This window comes from Leptonychotes weddellii, chromosome 10, assembly GCF_054177405.1.
Source record: "Leptonychotes weddellii isolate Sample4059 chromosome 10, ASM5417740v2, whole genome shotgun sequence".
NCBI classification, from domain to species: Eukaryota; Metazoa; Chordata; class Mammalia; order Carnivora; family Phocidae; genus Leptonychotes; species Leptonychotes weddellii.
In genome coordinates, this window is record NC_138378.1 from 102,590,306 (window position 1) to 102,611,381 (window position 21,076).

Below are 21,076 nucleotides of genomic sequence, written 5' to 3' on the forward strand. Positions count from 1 at the left end.
TAAATGTTTTAAAATAATGTTTTATGCTTTCATAACTATTTTATATTTAAATAAGTTGCTACACTACGATTGTAAAAGGAAGGATACCAACTGACAAAAAGTTGAAACCATTTTAAAGTTTACATGACTGAGTCTTAGACCATGTTTATAAGTATGGCAGAGATTGGCAAATTTTTCTATAAAGAGCAGACAGTATTTTAGTTTTGGGGGACCACATACTGATTTGACCCACAGATCATAATTTAGTCACCCTTGGTCTAGGACTACTACACATCACAACAGCAATACTCCCCTCTATTCACCAAAACACTAGCATTGCCATGCTGCACTGATCCATTAGAAATTAAGGCTTTACCAAGCTCACAAGCAAAGTTTTCCAACTGAACCACTTTCTTTTAAATGTATTATTAGAAATGCCAACATTTACTAAGCATATATTGTAAAACTACTTTACTAAGCACAAATATGAAAAAATGGTCCATGACTCCAAAAACTTGAGTTCTTACTGGGAATGTATGTAGTTATGTGGATAAAGAATAATGCTTTCAAAATAATCTAACTGGAAAGGAATATAATGCAAAGAATATTGAGGTGGGAATAAAAAAGAGTAACAAATCAGGGAAAGAAAATAAATGAGAAATTTCTTACCCATTTAATATGTGTTCAAAAAGATGAACTTGACCATCTCTGCAAACAACAGCTAACTTGACAGGCTAAGAGAAAAATTTAACTGATTACTCTAATGAGTCAATACCAAACCAACTATTCTCCCCCCTCCCGCCCTTGAAATAACCAGAGAAAAAGTGAGAACACCAAGGTTGCAAAACTCCTGCATTTAAAAATCCTTACTGTCATCAAAATGACAACTGGAGTGGTTGTTGTGAAGCTTAGAAATAAAAGTGTAGGGGAAGAAGAGAACAGTAAGGAAAGTGCAGCCTGCAAGTTAGAGGAGCAAAGTCACTACTACCAAGTGCAGAGACTGACAAAAGGGACCTGGCAGGCCCTGCACGTTGGTTGGGATCGCTGCAAATGCCTCTGCACGCTGACCCCTCCCCTCGAAAGCGCATCACAGTGACTGAACGCTCATCCCGGAGAGCCTAAGATTTTTGTTATATTTTGTTCTCCCTCCCTCGTGTCACCTTCCTTCCCAAATCATTACATCATCAAAACACTCATTTTAAAAATACAATTTGTGAAATCCAAAAACAAATTCTCAAAAATCAAGCCATTTACCTCTTCCTTATTTTCTGACAAAGTCAAATCAATATAGACAGGTTCATCTGTGACTGTAAAAGACATCACTGCATTCTTTTCTTTGTTTTCTGACCGGACCTGCCTAGATAACAAAACCAATGATTAGATAAAAAGAAATTTAAAAAAAGATGAGCACCTATGGGGAGTCACAGCATTAGATTCGCCATAGCTTTTGCATCCTGAAAGCTAAATAAGGGGACTACAGATTAATCTCAGTATTTGTGGAACTTCTATGGTCTTTAACAGCTATGCTCAGAGCAGTGAAATTTAAGAGCTGCCAACAATGTTAAACAAGGCTATATGTTCTGACTTATTTCAGCTCTCATACTATATACTAATAAGTATTAGTATTATTTAGAATACTAAAAAGATTCTTTGTAGTGCCACTTTTTTTGCTTTTATGCTTTTTGTTGATTTCACTGTTTAAAATGTCCCCTAAGTATAGTGCTGAAGTGCTGTCTAGTGTACCTAAGAGGAAAAAGCTGATATTCCTTATGGAAAACAAATATTTGTGCTAAGTAAACTCTGTTCTGACATGAATTAATCAACTATATTATACAGCTGATTAATTAATGTCAGAGTGTGTATATAGTTACACACTAGTTATATATACGTGTGTGTATATATAAAACAAAGTATTTTTAAACAGAAACACATAAAACAAGGTTATGTATTGATTAGATGACAAAGATGTGACCAACGAGGCTTACAGAAACCTAACCCTGTATTTCCCAGAGGAATAATAGTTCAGTATCACCAACTCAGTGCTCATGAGGACTTTATACAACTATACAACTGCAAATATCGAGAACTGACTGTGTGTGTATACCCATGTATATATGTAAAACCAGTTCATTGGAAACAGTCTTTTCAACAAATGGTACTGGGACCAGTGGATATTCCCAATACCAAAATATACATTTCCATCCATTCTTTGGGAATGCAAACTTTTGTGTGGTCATCCTGGAAAAAAGCATGCAGGTTCCTCAAAAAGTGATCCAGCAATCGCACTACTAGCTATTTACCCAAAGAATACAAAAATACTAATTCAAAGGGATACATGCACCCTGATGTTTCTACAATAATATCTCCAGTAGCCAAATTACAGAAACAGCCCAAGTGTCCACCGATTGATGAATGGATAAAGATGTGACACACACATACATACATACACACACACACACACACACACACACACACACAATGGAGTATTACTCAGCCATAAAAAAGAATGAAATCTTGCCATTTGCAATGACATGGTGGAGCCTGCTTAAGATTCTCTCTCTGCCCCGTGCCCCCCCTCCCGCCCCCACCACACCCTGCTCTCTCTCAGGAAAAAAAGAAAAAGAGTACACTTGTGATGAGTACCAGGTGCTATATGGAAGTGCTGAGTCAGTATATTGTACACCAGAAACCAGTATTACACTTTATATTAACTAACTGGAATTTAAATAAAACCTTAAAAAAAAAAAATGCCATGCATCTTTGCACCATATACAGAAATTAACTCAAACAGACCACAGAATCAAATGTAAGACTTAAAACTACAACTTTCAGCCCCGCTCATTGGGCTCCCTGCTCAGCAGAGAGCCTGCTTCTCCCTCTCCCTCTGCCTGCCGCTCTGCCTACTTGTGCTATCTCTCTGTCAAATAAATTAAAAAAAAAAAAAACTAAAACTTTCAGGAGAAAATCTTTGTGACCTTGGATTAAGCAAAGATCTCTAAACATGATCTGGACTTCATCAAAATTAAAAACAACTCTTCAAAAAGACAAGGCACATAGTAGGAGAAAATATTTGCAAAGCATATACCTGATTAATGGGTTTATATTCAGAATATACACAGAATTCTCAAAACTCAGTAAGAAAACAAACCCAATAAAAAATAGGCCAAAATATTTGAATAGACACTCATCAAGAAACATATCCAGATAGCAAACAGGCACATAAAAGATTCTCAACATCAGTGGCGATTAGGGAAATGCAAATTAAAACCACAGTGGGGTAGCACTACATACCTATTAAAATGGCTAAAATTAAATGATATATCAAGCACTGGTGAAAATATGAATTCACACTCTTTATACACAGCTAGTTAGAATGTAAAATGGTACAACCACTTTGAAAAAACTTGACAATTTCTTTTTTTTCCTCTTTTTTTCATAGGCTCTAAGCCCAAAGTGGGACTTGAAGTCACAACCCTGAAATCAAGAGTCACATGTTCTGACTGAGCCAGCCAGGCGCCCAAATTCGGCAATTTCTTAAAAAGTTAAATATACACCTATCATTATGATCCCCCCACTACACTCCTAGGTATTTATTTACCCAAGAGAAATGAATCATATGTCCGTAGAAAGATTATACCCAAATGTCCATAATAGCTTTATTTGTAATGTCCCAAACATGTCAACAAGCCTGGTGACTGGAGTGGGGATGCAGATTATAAAGGGATATGAAGAAACTCTTAGGAGCAATGCACATGGTCACTGTCAATTGTGGTAACTGATTTCATGGATGTATACATATGTTAAAACTTTATCAAATTGTATACTTTGAATATGTGCAATTTATTCATAATATATAGAAATAGGAGAATGGTGGTCCCCATGTCCTGGAGAGCAGGAGAAATGGAGAGAGGATGTTGGTGAAACGGTACAAACTTTCAACTATAAGATGAATAAGGTCTGGAGATCTAATGTACAACATGGTGGTTATAGTTAACAATACTGTATTATATACTTCAAAGTTACTAAGAAAATAGATCTTAAAACATTCTTGCCACAAAAAAGAAATGGTAATTAGTGAGGTGATGGAGATAGTAACTAACCCTGGTAATCACTTTGCAATATACACGTGTATCAAATCATCACACCGTACACCTGAAACTTACACAATGTTATATGTCAATTATATCTCAATAAAGCTGGAAAAAAATTAGGATAATACTGTTAAAAAAGAGGAAGAAAACATGCAACTATACATCAATTATACCTCAATAAAGGCATTTTAAAAATTTAAGGCAAAATAACTAAAAAATGACTGAGTAGCGGTAACAAAAATGATTTGCAAACTCAATTCAAAATCAGTTTTTTATCAACTACTGAGACTTTATGCATTCACCAGGAAACAATCTTTCAATATTTTTGTGTCTAGAAGAAAATTAAGAGTTTATCTGATCAATTCTAAGTATTTCCATTTATAAATTCTTCATAAAACACTAATTCTAACTCGAAGTCTTTTATACATGTTCAAAATCACTGCCAACAGACTACTTTATACAGAAGAAACTGTTATCTTATTTCCTCAGTAAGAGATAGTACTGTCCTTACAGTAATATCAAAGTCTTTTTTTGTTGAATTTTTTCATTCAGCAGCAAGAAACCTTAAATGTTATTTCCTAAAAGACGTATGTCTTTCAAAGGTAATTATCAGGCAACCTTAGGCTTGTTCTACCTACCAAAACACAAAGTTTTCCATAAATGGCCCTCTGGGGCAGCCTTTTAATACGGTTTTGTAATTTTTCAAGTTTACTCCTCTGTAACTAGGAAGCCCTCAGGCATACACACACTATTTGAGGGATGTTAAGACAACAGAAATCAACTTTTCTTTTATAGAAAAAATTTTGTAGTTGGAGACCCCTAGGTCTAGGGAGCCAAAGAGTTGAAGCATTTTTATGACCGAAACACCTGTGGGTGCCTGGGTGGCTCAGTCCGTTAAGTGCCTGCCTTCGGCTCAGGTCATGATCTCAAGGTCCAGGGATCGAGCCCCACAATGCTGCTCACCGGGGAGTTTGCTTCTCCCTCTCCCTGTGCACCCCCCCAACTTGTGCACATACACACATGCACTCTAATGAATGAAAAATAAAATTTAAAAGAAAAACAGAAAAGACTGAAACATCTGAGTAATATCAGGAGGCTCTGGTGGTATAATTTAACTTTCTAGCTTTACTAATACATAGAACTAAAAGGAATTATCCCAATAGGCACACCTCAAAAACCAAACACAGGACAGAAAACCAACACGATGTGATTAGCAGAGGCATAATTAGGAACTATGGCTCAGCTGCTAGTTTGAAGGTGAACAGAGGTCCACATTAAGCCTCATGAACCTGTCCCCACCCAACTATGTCAAGATTACGTATTTGATGAGGCCTACTTCTATATGAGTATTATTTGGTGTAAATTCATAGTAACTTTATATGGTCAAGAACAAGCTCAACTAATTGATTAATAAGATGGGAAACTACTTGTTTTTTATTTTATCATTATTATTTTTAAAGATTTTATTTATTTATTTGACAGAGAGAGAGACAGCGAGAGAGGGAACACAAGCAGGGGGAGTGGGAGAGGGAGAAGCCGGCTTCCTGCTGAGCAAGGAGCCAGATGTGAGACTCGATCCCAGGAGACCGGGATCATGACCTGAGCCGAAGGCAGACACTTAACCATCTGAGCCACCCAGGCGCCCCACTACTTATTTTTTAAATCTCCATTTATTCTGTCCATTAAGCACGTTTAAAAAAAAAAAAAAAGCTTCACCATCAGATCTCATAAAATCTAAGAAAACTCTTGTTTTCTAAAAATTAAAAACTTTCCAACAGCCATTTAATACCAAATTAATTTTTACTTTTAAAAGTAGTGCCAGGGGCGCCTGGGTGGCTCAGTCGTTAAGCGTCTGCCTTCGGCTCAGGTCATGATCCCAGGGTCCTGGGATAGAGCCCCGTGTCTCGGGGCTCCCTGCTCCGAGGGGAGCGTGCTTCTCCCTCTCCCACTCCCCCTGCTTGTGTTCCCTCTCTCACTGTCTCTTTATCAAATAAATAAAATCTTTAAAAATGATTAATAAATAAATAAATAAATATAGTGCCAGGTTTCACTCATATGTGGAATATAAGGAATAGTGCAGAGGACATAGGGGAAGGGAGGGAAAACTGAATGGGAAGAAATCAGAGAGGGAGAGAAAACATAAGAGACTCTTGACTCGGGGAAACAAACGTTGTGGGTGGGGGGGGCCAACTGGGTGATGTGATGAGCACTGGGTGTTATTATGCAACTAATGAATCACTGAACATTACATCAAAACTAATGACGTACTATAGTTGGCTAACTGAATTTAAATAAATAAATAAGTAAATAAATAAAGCGAGCTAGCAAGCCAGGGGCGCCTGGCTGACTCAGTCAACAGAGCACGTGACTCTTGATTTTGCGGTTGTTAAGTTCAAGCCCCACACTGGTTGTCAACTACTTAAAATCTTGGGGGGGAGAAAAAGGGAGTTCCAAGGAAAATTAGTAACAGTAACTATTGCAAAAAGCAGAAGAAAAACAAAACAAAACAAAAAAAACGGGGGTGGGGGTGCCTAATTGGGAATTTTCATACAAAGCCAAGGAATTAAATGTCTTCAGTAAAAGATCAGTAAATAGACATTACTGCACTAACCCAGAAGTCCTATCTATTTCAATAAAATCAGAGATTATCCCAATTTTTTTAAGAAGGTTATTTATAATTTGCCCAATCACAAAAATATTCAGACTGCTCTACCTCTAAACAAGCAAAAAGGAGTTTCTATTATATAATGCTCTTAAATTTTTCTCATAAAGATCTGTTTTTTAGGCAGGCTCAATTCTTCATTACAAGTCAAGGTAAATCTAATACTAAATACAATAGTTAAGTCTCACATTCATCATCTATATTAACTATACAAGTTGTGACACATTCTTTCAAGGCAATGCTACCTCCGGATCCAAAAGACTACATACCAGACATTGAGTAACCGGTCATGTACTGCTCCAGACAAGAAATAAAGACCAGTGATTCCATCAAAGGGTTGGCTCTCATTAGGAGGTCTGATAGTAGTGAAGATGAGTGACGAAACTGGCGTTGCATGGCCTGTGAAGTGCTAGAGAAAGTTAAATCTCATTTAGGAGAGGGAACAGAGCAGTAACAAAAATTAAAGAGTCCATCTGGACCATAAGCAATACATATGAGCCACATCTGAAATCAGAACTCCAGACTAAAGGTAACAGCTAAATTTAATTCTAAGCAACTGAGGCTATTTGTGCTATATATATTCCTCTCACTAAAACTCCCATCTGAAAATATTGAAAAATCAGGACGTCCTTCTAACTCCCAGGGCCCTACCCACAATCTTTCTTTCTTCCATTTTTTGCATTAAAGATCCACTTAATTCTATCCATGTTTAAAGGGGTGCCTGGGTGCTCAGACACAGCCAAGGAATTGTAGGTCCTCATTTTACTCTCAGTGAGTCGAAACCACAATTTTAGGGCATCATCACAGCACCAAAAGTACACCCCTGAGCACACTCAAAACGTAATACTACGTCTCCATAGTCAAATACTGTAAATGTACTAAATGCTGGATATAAGCTAGAAATCAAAACTACTATCATTCCACAGCAGAAAAGATTTTTAATTCAAATTCTACTTATTTGTTCTATTCGTTTTTCAAATGCATATGAAATGAACACATCTAACCTATTTAATATCAACAAACCAGGTTTGGAGGCTAACTTTTGTCTACTGATTCCACTATTTGATATGCCTGAAAATAACAAATCTGTATTCTTACAACAGTATGCTATGGCTGAGACTTTCTGCCCTTCTCCATCCTTACTCTAGATGACTGTTAGGCTTACAACTAATTTGATTCACTCACTCTGTAGATTTCTTTGGTCTCCAAAACCCACAGTTTGATTGTTCGACCAGCTGAAAGCAACATCTTTCCATCTGGGCTGATACACAGGGAGCTGACACTGCTATTGTCGCCTTTCCATTTGCTGTATTGTGAAGAGAAACAAAAATGCCTCAGTGAATAGGGAGAAAACTTTACTCAGAGCAAAAAGATAGCAAAAAGCAAATCAGGCATTAAAAATATCACTTAAGGGGCGCCTGGGTGGCTCAGTCGTTAAGCGTCTGCCTTCGGCTCAGGTCATGATCCCAGGGTTCTGGGATTGAGCCCCACATTGGGCTCTCTGCTCAGCGGGAAGCCTGCTTCTCCCTCTCCCCCTCCCCCTGCTTGTGTTCCCCTCTCGCTGTGTCTCTCTCTGCCAAATAAATAAATAAAATCTTAAAAAATAATAATAATAATAAAAATAAAAATAAAAATATCACTTAAGGTTCTATGCCACATTACATTCCTTAAAAGCCTCTGTCAGGTGACTAACCTTGGACACTAAGGTAAAGCCTGCCTGCCCAATAAAACAGATTCTCAAGAGGTTCCAGAAAATGGAAGAGTAAGAGTTTTAAGAATGTAAAATGGGTAGTGGTGTATCTTGTGATCTATGAAGTAGATTTTGTTAATGCCCAGGAAACTACCAGACTGGATACCAGGACCACCACAAGTCCATTCTATCCCTTTGGAAAGGCCTTCCAAAGCAGTTACAAACCAGAAATCATAACAGCAAAATAACCGGATTTAAATAAATAAAACTTCTGTACCACAAAATAAGTCACAAACTTAAAGGCAAAAGGCTAAGGGTACCTGGGTGGCTCAGTTAAGCATCTGCCTTCGGCTCAGGTCATGATCTCAGGGTCCTAGGATCAAGCCCCGCACCAGGTTCCCTGCTCAGCGGGGAATATGCTTCTCTCTCTCCCTCTCCCCCTCCTCCTCCACCCCTTCGAGCTCTCTTATCTCAAATAAATAAATAAAATCTTTAAAAATAAATAAATAAAAACAAAAAATAAATTCAAAAGACTACAAAATACCAAAAATACGTAAGAAAAGGATTAATATTCAGAATACATAAACACTCTATATTCAAGAATTAGCTCAAGTTCAAAAAAAAAAATGAACTCAAAATAAAAATACACAAAAGATATAAACAGGCAATTCATACAAGAAATTCAAACTGTCAATAAACATGAAAACGATTACTTGATTCAAGTAATCAAGGAGATGCAGCAATAATGTAGGAGACCTTTTCCTTTACCCTTTTCAGCTCCTAATACTTTTGACAATTTTTCAAATTGTCCAAGAGCTTTGACATTTTATATTCCTTATTCCACACCTATTCACTTAACATATATAAAAAAGACAGGATCACCACCTGACAAGCTTCCTGCGTCCACCTTGCCACTCAGCACTAACACGCCAGCAGAGAACTAACACCAATGCCACAGCTCCCTCCCACCCCCCAGTAAGAGCTGTGCAACTCACACTGTAACCTCCTACACCGGCATCAGCTGGAGACTGATTAGACTTTGATTCCCAAACCCCTCCTGGACCTATTAAAACAGCTCTGTCTGCACAAGTAATTCACATGCACATGAGAGCTTGAAAAGCACTAGACTGAAAGATTCCTCTCTAGGAAATGTGACTGGTGCCAAATAACCCACACAGTATCGATACTGACATTTGAAGGCTTCCCCATCACTCTACAAATGAAACCCAGCAACTGAGCCACCCACCACACCGGCCTTCCAATCAGCTTTTTAATGTTTCATTTTCAAATAGTGACAGGCACCCAAGGATCCTCAGTCATTCGAAGAATGCCTTTAACGTAAAAGAGGCTAAAATCAAACAAAAATCAAAACACATCCTCAAGAGGGAGATGATGTAAGGAATAAAAGAAAAATACTTTAAATCCTTTAATTATCTTCAGAGAGTTAGAAAATATTATATCCATGAAAGAAACATGGTGCAACAAAAAGAAAATTAAGAGAAGAAAAACAAAGCTCCCAGAAGTTAAAAAAATGGTTAGAGAAATTAAAAAATTCACTAGACGATGTGGAAGATGAAACTGAGACAATCTCCCCAGTAACAAAAGAAAAGGACAAAAGGGGAAATAAGAGAACAAATTTAAGGGATACAACATCTAAGTAATAATAGGTTGTCCTTAGAGAAAGGTCAAAGACAACAGAGGGATGAAATTGTCAAATACACACTAAAAGAAAAATGAAGAACACAGAACTCCCAGGCTAAACGGTCCCCTGTGCGCCAATGTAATTCACTGACTAAATAAAAAATGCACTGGATATTTTAGAACATAAGGTTAATTAGTACTGAAAGCTAAGAACCAATGAAACAGAAACAAATAAATAAACCAATAAACCAATGCTTCAAAACCCTGAGGGAGAATTATTTCCAACCTAAAATTATCTTCAAACTATAAATCAACTGTGAGGATACAATAAAGGTGCTAGTAGACAAGCAAAATCTCACTAAATTTACCATCCTCATACTTTTCTTAGGAAGCTACCGATTGGTGTGTTTCACAAAAAAGAAGAGAGTAACCCAACAAAGAGAAAAATGGGATCCAAGACATAGAGGCTCCATCTGACAAGAGAATTTTCAAAATGATAATGAAAGAAAATCCCAGGATCATTGCTGTTCAGCAGATCCTGGAAGAAAGTTGAGAAATCCTCCAAGAAATAGATGAAACTGGAGGGAAGCCTTCAAGAAATAAATACAACTGATTAACTGATGTGCCCCAAAATAACATGCTACCGTGAGGGTGAAAATGAGCTAATGATAGGTATATACAAAACTAAGCAAATGAACAAAAAGGCAATTACACACCCCAAGAAAATCAGTTTTATGCCAAGAAATAATAAAAAACCTGGTAGAGCACAAGGCTCATCTGTAATAATATTTAATGCAAACAATGAATAGTCCTTCATCAAAAACTGTGATGTACCAATATTGGGAGAATGGAGAGGGGAGAGGCTAGAGGCCGAGAGCTAAATCTTCATCTTCCATAGTAGGAAGTCAACAAATAGTACCTAAAATGGTGAGGAATGTAGATACTAGACTTTTCAAGGAATTTTTAATCAAATCAGGCATGCAAGATTTTAATACATAAACTTTAAACAATGATTAAAGAGTAAAATAACTGCACAAGAGATACCATAAGACACCATGCAATTACTGGTCAAATGAGTTGGATAGTGTTGGCAAGGCCTGGTGGAAGAGAAGAGATTTCAGTTGGGCCTTCTAGGAAAGGTTAGATTTGGACAGAAGAGGGTGGGGGAAGGGAGATGGGCAGATGACAAGACCAAAGGCTAGGAGAAAGGGCAGTGAAAGATTTAGAGGATTTAACATACTAGGGAATAATGGCTGATAGAGGATATGGGCCAAAGTATCTTAATAGCAGCATAAGGATGCCAAGAATGAAGCTGGAAACAATATCCTATGGGACTATAGTGTGGATGAGCTCAGGCTCAGATCCAACCTATTTCTCAACTGTAGAGCCTACCTCACATTGTTAAAAAAAAAAAAAATCCAACACTGTGTAGAATGTGAACAGAGCCTTGAACATTAGTAGCCCCTATGTGAAGTACTTGACATTATGAACTCTCATCCAGACAGCATTTTAAAAATAGACTGGCATGGTCCCCACCCCAGACCTAGTGGGTGAGAATCTCCACAGGTGTTTCTGACAGTCATCAGTGGAGAAAACTACTGCCACATGTAAATGAAGACACCTACCGAACCTCTAGCCAGGTGACCTATTCATCTATACTTGGTGCCCCAAACCCTCCTTCAAATTCTAAGCCTCTATCACCACCTCATCTGCTGAGTCTTGCCTTTCATGTGTTATTTCAAATTCAACTTGTCTGAAAACGCAAAACCATTTCCCTCTTCTGACCATAATTCCTACGAACTGTACCTCACCTCTACTCACCAGTAAGTTCACAAAGCTGAAAACTGAAGAGTTACATTTAACTTAATTGCTGTTACTTAATACCCCCTTCCATGCTACCCAAATGTTCTTAGTTGGTATCTTTTCCATTCTCACTTCCCACTCTTACCATCCCACACTTGATCTACTACAACCACCTGGAATCTAGCTTCTCTGCCTTGTTCGGTTTTGTTTTGTTTTTTAATGGCTTCTCTGCCTTTGAACCAGCTCCTTTCCATTTACTCTACACAATGCTGGCAGATGACCTTTTCCTAAAGCATTATCTTGGTGACTTTATTCCCAAGACATTACCTTTAGTGGCGTTCTCCTGTTTACGACATAGAATCTAAAACTCCAAGAAAATAGTTTTAATACAGTAGAAAAACACTGTCCCAGAGGGCGCCTGGATGGCTCATTTGGTTAAGCGACTGCCTTCAGCTCAGGTCATGATCCTGGAGTCCCAGGATCGAGTCCCACATCGGGCTCCCTGTTCAGCAGGGAGTCTGCTTCTCCCTCTGACCCTCCCCCCTCTCATGTGCTCTCTCTCTCTCTCTCATTCTCTCTCAAATAAATAAATCTTAAAAAAACAAAACAAAACAAAAAACACTGTACCAGAATTCACAACAGTATAAGAACTTCCCTGCCACTCATTAGCTGTAAGACCATGAGCATCATCATCCTAGGGTCATCTGCCTAAGCTGAATCAATTCAACATTTACTGAACATCTACTACAAAGCTTATCATAGGATTAGACACTTGAACTAGTAGAGTTGTCTGAGATTTTTACCTATGACAGTTAAGGCCAGACTCTTAAGATACTCTGGCCCATATCCTCTATCAGCCATTATTCCCTAGTATGTTAAATCCTCTAAATCTTTCACTGCCCTTTCTCCTAGCCTTTGGTCTTGTCATCTGCCCATCTCCCTTCCCCCACCCTCTTCTGTCCAAATCTAACCTCTCCTAGAAGGCCCAACTGAAATCTCTCTTCCACCAGGCCTTGCCAACACTATCCAACTCACTTGACCAGTAATTGCAGGCTATCTTAACAGTATCTCTTGTGCAATTATTTTACTCTTGTATCATTGTTTAAAGTTTATGTATTAAAATCTTGCATGCCTGATTTGATTAAAAATTCCTTGAAAAGTCTAGTTTAGTACCTACATTCCTGTGTCCAGTATCAAATTTGACCTACAGCCAAGAACACAGTCTTGATTTGTCCAACTCTAATGCGTTTCCAACAATAAGAAGTTACCCCTCCAGTACTATGGAACCATCAACATTACTCACCACTTTACTTTGCATGTCTGTGTATTCCATTCCACAATATGTTTATCATCTGAACAACTATACAAACAGCCATTGTCTTGATGCCACTGTATGCAATTAACCTTGTTGTCATGTCCACCACTCTACAGATTAAAAAAAAAAAAAAAAGATTAAAAGAAAAAAAACCGCGCCTGATATAACATAATTACGCATCCTAGAATCATTACTAACAGTTAACAAAAAAGATAGGCTTTAACCTAACTTAAAACACCCTAACCTATAGCTATCTATTTCCAACATCAAAAATGAGATAAATCATCTATAAATTCATCAAATGTTAACTTTCCCTTCTCTGTTGAAAAAATACACTTCCACATCGTAAGTCAAAGGATGCTAGTTCTAAATGCCACTTGCTTTTGACAGGAATGCCAGCACTGGGGCGCCTGGGTGGCTCAGTCGTTAAGCGTCTGCCTTCCGCTCAGGTCATGGTCCCAGGGTCCTGGGATGGAGCCCTACATCGGGCTCCCTGCTCCACGGGAAGCCTGCTTCTCCCTCTCCCACTCCCCCTGCTTGTGTTCCCTCTCTCACTGTGTCTCTCTCTGTCAAATAAATAAATAAATAAATAAGGAATGCCAGCACTAAGACAGAATACTTCATGTACAGTGGCAAAAGCTTATGACACTTGAGTGAACTAATAAAGTCAAATCTTGGAGTTTAAAGTATTAAGATAAAAATCACGTCTAGTCAAAACTATCTTTGAAAATCACAGTCACTTTTTAAAAAAACTACCAAAACTGGGGCACCTGGGTGGCTCAGTCGGTTAAGCATCTGCCTTCGGCTCAGGCCATGATCTCAGGGTCCTGGGATGGAGCCCTGAATCAGGCTCCCTGCTGAGCAGGGAGTCTGCTTCGCCCTCTGCCTCCCCTCCCCCCGTGCATACTCTCTCTCTGTCTCTCTCAAATAAATAAATAAAACCTTTAAAAAACAAACTATCAAAACTATCTCTCAATAAAGAAACCACTGTTTCGGGGTGCCTGGGTGGCTCAGTCGTTAAGCGTCTGCCTTCGGCTCAGGTCATGATCCCAGGGTCCTGGGATCAAGCCCCGCGTCTGGCTCCCTGCTCAGCAGAGAGCCTGCTTCTCCCTCTCCCTCTGCCTGCTGCTTTGCCTGCTTGTGCTCTCTGTCAAATAAATAAATAAAATCTTAAAAAGAAAAAAAAAAGAAAGAAACCACTATTTCTTCAGGTAAACACTAAGTATTTCCTTGTGTTATGGAAGATACCATATGAACAATACTCTAAACATATTCAACATAGCAAGATGCTCGCTCACTCAGCAGCAAACAGGAATGGAGACATCAACTGGGAAAGGGCAAGTTCAACTCTCCCACCCACCACACACACATTCCAGGACAAACTCATTCAGCAGAATAAGGTCCTAAAATAATTTACACTGTGAGCAATTGTGATTTTCACTCTTTCTACCTGAATTCACATTACAATTAAATGAATACATGAATCACCATCATGTATATATGTAAACTAAGGATAAAACTCAAAATCACTACTCTATTATATAGATTGCTCACTTTTTTTTTAAGATTTTATTTGTCAGAGAGAGAGAGAGCGCACAAGCAGGGGGAGTGGCAAAGTGAGAAGCAGGCTTCCCAATGAGCAAGGAGCCCAATGCAGGACTCGATCCCAGGACACTGGGATCATGACCTGAGCCGAAGGATGACGCTTAACCAACTGAGCCCCCAAGGCATCCCAAGAAAAATACTTCTAAATATTAAGTTCAGCTACTTCCTTTCACTAGTATGAGCTATCCATTCAAAGAACTAAGTCCTATATCATTGACACATACACAAGAACTGAATAAAGGATATTAACATAAATTCCATAGAAAAATTCAGTAAGAAAACAAAATTTTCAAAGTTAGTAATCCAAGAGATTAAAGCAAAACAAAGTAACATTTTCAGTCTGTCCATCTAGCATTTTGCTTATTAGCATTATAATACCCACACTGGGAAGGTTACAGAAAAAAATGGCACTATCATACATTGCTTGGAGCTATTATACCCATTTAAAAAACAATCTACCAACTGTCCATTCACTCATTCACTTACTCAACAAACATTTGCACAATACCAATTACATGTCAGGCACTGCACTAGGCACTTATAATATACTATTACATCTAAATCCCAAAAAAGCATGCAAGGTAGGTTACAGAATACCCATTTAAGAAATGAGAAGTTCAACTACTTACCCATGACCACATAACTAAAAGGACTCAACCTCAGGACAGAATAGTTCCAAAGCCTGATCCCTTTCTACTTCACCAATCATCCCAACACTCCTTACTCTGACCTTCTTAGTTATTTTTTTAATACATTCATTCCCTGTTAAAGATTAATGTATAATCCCATGAAGTACCAAAATTATCTAAAAAGGAGTTCTAGGTTTCATTAGCATTATGTCCACTGCCACAGTAGCTGAATAAAGCAGCTATCACACTGCTTGGATTGTAGGTACTTGCTCACCACAAAAGACTGATCAAACCAAAGGATGGGCTCCCAACCACAGTAGGGTAAAAGCCTACATGAGGACAATACTCGACTTGGAGAGGAGGAAGTAAGAGAAATTCCCTTCTTACTATCTATACATCTAAATGCTTTAATTTGTTTTACTGTTGTATAAAAATACTTTGAAACATACTTTGAAAGGCAGATTTGAAATCAGAATTTTTCATCTATCAAATCAGCTGAGCTTTTGTTAATGTTTTTGCTGTTTTAATGGGCATATCCAATGGTGGAAATAATGCTATTGGAATACAGGTACTCTTTCCATTGCTGATACAGAAAATCAAGAAAACTCTTCCAGAAACTATTCGTATACCATGCATAAAAAGCCTTAACATTAAAACCCTTTCACTCATTAATTACAGGTCAGTAATTTTGAGAATCCATGTAAACAGCAAACAAAATGTGTAACAACAAAAAATTAGAAAGCACCTTAATGGTCAGTAATAGTTAAATCACCATGGGACTATCCAATTTAGTGGGATTTTAGGGAGTCATTGAAAATGTTTGTAACTAGTTCCTGACAAACATGAAAATTGCTCATGTTGTAATGTAATGGAAAATATCAGGATACAAAATAGATGGACAGAACTCAACTGTATTTCTTAAACATGTAATAAAGAAATACACAATCTTATTAAACATCTCTTGGTGATAGATGTAAGAATAATTTTTTTCCCTTTTCAACATTATGTAGTTCCAAATTATCTATGGAGAATGTTACTTAAAATAGAAAACACTGTTTGATTCATATTTACAGAAAGCATTCCTATATAAAGACAGACGTTCAGTGAACACCAAACACATAATGTAATAGACAGTGTCTGAAACAAACTATGCTAAGTTAAATCACTGCTCTGTAGTGTCAAACTCTCACTTTGCTCTGTGATGCCAGGGCTGGGACTCCACAGACCACATCCCTGCTTTGCCAGCCAGATGGCCAGTAGGCTCCACCAATAAGGGCTGCTAGAGAGAGACAAGGCTGGAAGAGGAATTTGTTCTAGCCTGGCTCCTACTGTGCTCCTTTTGGTAGCAGCTGAACCCAATACGCAATTGTTCCAACACCTGAGGAACTAGGCTCCTCCCCTCCCTTCAAGGACACCAGCAGTCAGTAAAGCTCTGTCCTCAGAGGTCTGGACCGCAAGCCCATGGGGCCACTCTTCCACCAGAGACAGCAGCAAAGAGAGCAACACCAGCTCCTCAAAGGTTTGAGTTTCAGCAGTTATCCCAACTGCCTCCTTTGTTCCCTAGCCCTAAAGGTGGTGAGCTCTTTCCTGCAGTCACAATTTGAGGTACCTAGAACTCTTCCTACCTTTTATTTTAAATCTAGTCAACAGTTCTTCATATTCTAACCTACAACAAAGATTACATTACCTATTATAGCTATTAACAATATTACTGTTCACAATTTTAAATGTGGGGGCAGAAAAATGCCCCTATAATACAGATCCTATAGCATTATTCGGTTTTGTTTTTAATAAATCTCTAATAATCAGTTTCCCATTTCTTTTATATACAATATACATCCATACACACACACACACTTATCTGTACTTACTATCAATTTACTGTGTAATTCTCCTTTTACTGTACTGTATAATAAAATACTACCAACTGCTGTACCAAGAGCCAACAAGTCAATCTGGTTACTCGTTCCTATAGCTTCTGATTTCCTTTTTTTCCTCTGGGGACTTTCCTGGGGGGGAAAAAGAAAAGGTTCATTTTGTATTTCAAACACAAGACATCATTAATGCATAAATGCAAATGCCCACTAACCCACAAATGAAATGTGACCGCTACCAAAAGACACTTAAAGACTGGGGGAGGGAGGGCAGATGACTCACTCTCAAATGCTTTCTTTCTATTTGGGGAAAAAAAAAAATCACTCCAATGGAAAGAAGAGCTTGTAATTCTCTGTCCCTGTCCCCTACCTCTCTGGAAGGAAGGCGACAAATAGGACATGCTCCCAGTATTCTCTTAAAAGGTCCAAGCAGCCTCACTGCTGCTTCCACTTCTCAGAAATGAACCACTCGTGACAGGTCCAAGTGAAGCCGCCACTCCCAAGCAGAGACTACAGATCCACAGCCAAGCAACCAACACTTTCCCTTTTTCCCTCTTCATCTTCCCTTGTGCTCTAGCTTCATTCTCAGGAAAGGGGACTCAAATGTTTTTATAAACACACATTTATTTCAGTCTCAGTCAAAACATAGTTGTAACTAGCAGAGCATACTAGAAGCTGCTCTAGTGTGTGAGAATTAAGGGTTAGTCTGAAAGTTCCATGCAGTCTTGGTGATCCTCATGACAAGAGGCACAAGTTCCAACCCAGTGTCAAATGCCACAAGACTGCTTTGATTTACTTCAAAAACAGAACTAACAGCTGTTAGTCCAAAGACAATCAATGATGACGACTTCAGGGTATTTCATCAAAGTTTACAATGCTGAAAATGTATAATTTTAGAACTTCTCTTCCATATGATGTTGTTTTTTTTTTTTTAATTAAAGCGTGCCAGCCTGTGCTTTAGCAGAAAGCTGAGATACCCATTCTTTTAACATAAAACAGACCACTCACTACCACAGGAAAAAGAACAGCTTCCCAATAGTGCAAGACCTTTGCTCTACAGCACAAAGCAGCAGGCCAAGATACATAAAAATGTGCCCAACCCGAAAACCACCAATGAAAATTATGTTACAAGTGTATAAAGAATATCAAGGAGTAGGGGCGCCTGGGTGGCTCAGTCGGTTAAGTGTCTGCCTTCGGCTCCGTTCGTGATCCCAGGGTCCTGGGATTAAGCCCCCCACTGGCTGGGCTCCCTGCTCAGTGGGGAGCCTGCTTCTCCCTCTGCTGGCCGCTCCCCCTGCTTGTGCTGTCTCTCTCTGACAAATAAATAAAATCTTAAAAAAAAAATAAAACCTATTTAAAAAAAAGTATCAAGGAGTAGATTTATAAAGCATTTTCCATTTTTTTTCGTTTAGTTAATCTTATGGAGATGTTACATTTGAAGAATTTTATTCACGTGACACACTTCAACAAAAACTAAAAAGATTTAACAAAAAATAGTAACTTTTTATATAGAGAAAAAAACACACATTTTGTAAGTCCTAAGAAATATATCTACATTAATAAACCCCAAAGAGAAGTTACAATTAAAAGCCAAAGTATAAAAAAATATGATGGTCTTATCAGTAACATTTAATTTGCTTGAAACACTGAAACCTTAGCACAAGCAATGTCCTAGGTCCCACCTTCAGTTCAGTGAATATCTAAAGCCACCTCTAAATGATCCCACAAGGCAGATGTGGTTTCAGCACAGGGTTATGAACACAAACACCTATTTCAGGCAAGAGCAGTTGGGGAAAGTATACCAACCCCCTACTACACCTCATCAGAAAACTCTTCTCTCAAAGATCCTAGAAATTATTTCTCCAACTCTTGGTTTTCCCAAATCAAGTTAAAATCATCTCACACTGAGGTTTCTAATGCGTGAAACATAGGCTGGTCCAAATATGTGTATGTTTTTCTGCAGATATGAATTTGCATTAAAAAGCACAAAAAGGGGTGCTTGGCTGGCTGAGTTGGGAAAGCATGCAACTCTTGATCTTGGGTTATGAGTCCAAGCCCCACACTGGGTGTAGAAATTTCTTAACAAAATTTAAAAAAATTAAAAAATAAAAAGCACCAAGAAATTTTAGATATTAATCCTTAACATATTCAAACCCTAATTTCCCTATCAACAAAATCTGTGTATTTCGGGAGAACCAAGCAGAGGCAAGTGGAGGAGCATCCACAGAACTTATGCCCAATTTTGAGGATCAGTGGTCTAAGCCTAAATAATAACACAATTAATGCATCTCAAAGAACTACTGACTCATGCATATTTTCTCAGAGCTGGACGACCTTTTTTAAAAATCACTTCCCAGTTAGCAGGATGAGCATGTCTGAACAGGTCAACCAGATAAGTTTATATAAGCAATGTGCATTTTAGTTAAAATCTATTTTAAATATTACCCCGTCACCAAATAGTTCTGAAACCAAGAATTTAGTGCTGATGATTATAGATTTTGACAGACCTTTGTCAGCATTTTCTTTCTGAACCTGTTGCTCCTGTGATCAAAAACTTCAATGACTAAAGAGAAGACTAAATCAATACAAGCAACTCTCTGGCATTCAAAAGCATCTGCAATTTGCCTCCAGACCACCCTTTTCCAACCTTATTTCCAATTCCATCTTTATATTACACTCCCTAATCACTAACACTTTCCCATTTTGCTTCTGCTTTTCCCTCAACTGGAGGGGTCTTTTCCTGCTCACCTCAGTTTTCTTTTGGTTAAAAATCTATCCATGCTTCAGGGTCCACCCCAACTCTCATCTCCCAACAAAAACCTCTTCTCTTTTTATTTAAAGACTTTATTTGAGAGAGAGCGCATGGCGGGGGGGGGGGGGAGGCGTGTTGGCACAGGGAGAAGCAGACCCCCACTTAGCAGGGAGCCCAGTGCAGGGAGGGCTCTATCCCAGGACCCTGGGATCATGACCTGAGCTGAAGGCAGACGCTCAACCGACTGAGCCACCCAGGCGCCCCCTCTTCTTTCCCTTAAGGCACACATCATACTGCACACTGCATTACAGACACGGTATATCTGAATTATCCACTTCTTCCTTGATGTGTCTCAGTCATACTCAGTTTTACTTCCTCTGAAGTACCTAGCACAAGATCAAGTGCATACTCACTATACACATAAGTACATAAAGTAATGAAAAGGGTAGGCTAAAACTTGAGTTCATATCTGTGACTGAAAAATTGGAGTTTCTAGAGGTACCAGGAGTGAAGACACAAAAAAATGTGATTTCTTAAAGAGTCTTTTTCAGTATGAAAGTCTGACTAAGCTAAGCAATAAAGAGTAGCACCAGTCTGAAAAAGTTTATCAGCATTTGATCCAGAAGGCAATCAGAAGGCTGACTGACAGTCTCAAGGGGCTAAGTGCATGATTTACAAAAGCAAGACACAGGGCAGATGTAGTGAAAAGAGAGAGGAAAAAAAGGGCATCCAAGTGATGAGAAGTCTGAATTTGATCAATTAAGCAATGACTTTTTAGACTGAGATCCCAGAGTAAAGAAAGTTTACATGGAGAGCTAGTACACACACTCATAAAAATATATGTATATACAATGGAATATTATGCAGCCATCAAAAGGAATGAGATCTTGTCATTTGCAACGACGTGGATGGAACTGGAGGATATCATGTTGAGTGAAATAAGCCAAAAAGAGAAAGACATGTATCATATGATCTCACTGATATGAGGAATTCTTAATTGCAGGAAACAAACAGGGTTGCTGGAGTGGGGGGTGG

At 38.4% G+C, this 21,076-nt stretch overlaps 1 protein-coding gene and 1 non-coding gene across 2 annotated transcripts in view; both read right to left on the reverse strand.

The window, feature by feature from the left end:
* The window catches only part of WDR43 (WD repeat domain 43), a 40,105-nt gene extending 22,681 nt beyond the window's left edge, over nucleotides 1-17,424 (reverse strand). The window contains exons 1-6 of the mRNA XM_081796984.1: nucleotides 17,287-17,424; nucleotides 13,170-13,291; nucleotides 7,918-8,038; nucleotides 7,002-7,141; nucleotides 1,234-1,336; nucleotides 649-713 (exon numbers count right to left, since the gene is read on the reverse strand). Coding sequence (XP_081653110.1) covers nucleotides 649-713; nucleotides 1,234-1,336; nucleotides 7,002-7,141; nucleotides 7,918-7,980 — 371 coding nt within the window. The 5' untranslated portion in view covers nucleotides 7,981-8,038; nucleotides 13,170-13,291; nucleotides 17,287-17,424. The remainder of the gene's footprint in view (nucleotides 1-648; nucleotides 714-1,233; nucleotides 1,337-7,001; nucleotides 7,142-7,917; nucleotides 8,039-13,169; nucleotides 13,292-17,286) is intronic.
* Nucleotides 7,458-7,542, reverse strand: LOC115943754 (small nucleolar RNA SNORD53/SNORD92). The gene has a single exon (XR_004078350.1). It is a non-coding gene; the product is annotated as a small nucleolar RNA SNORD53/SNORD92 (small nucleolar RNA).
* Nucleotides 17,425-21,076: the final 3,652 nt, after the last annotated feature.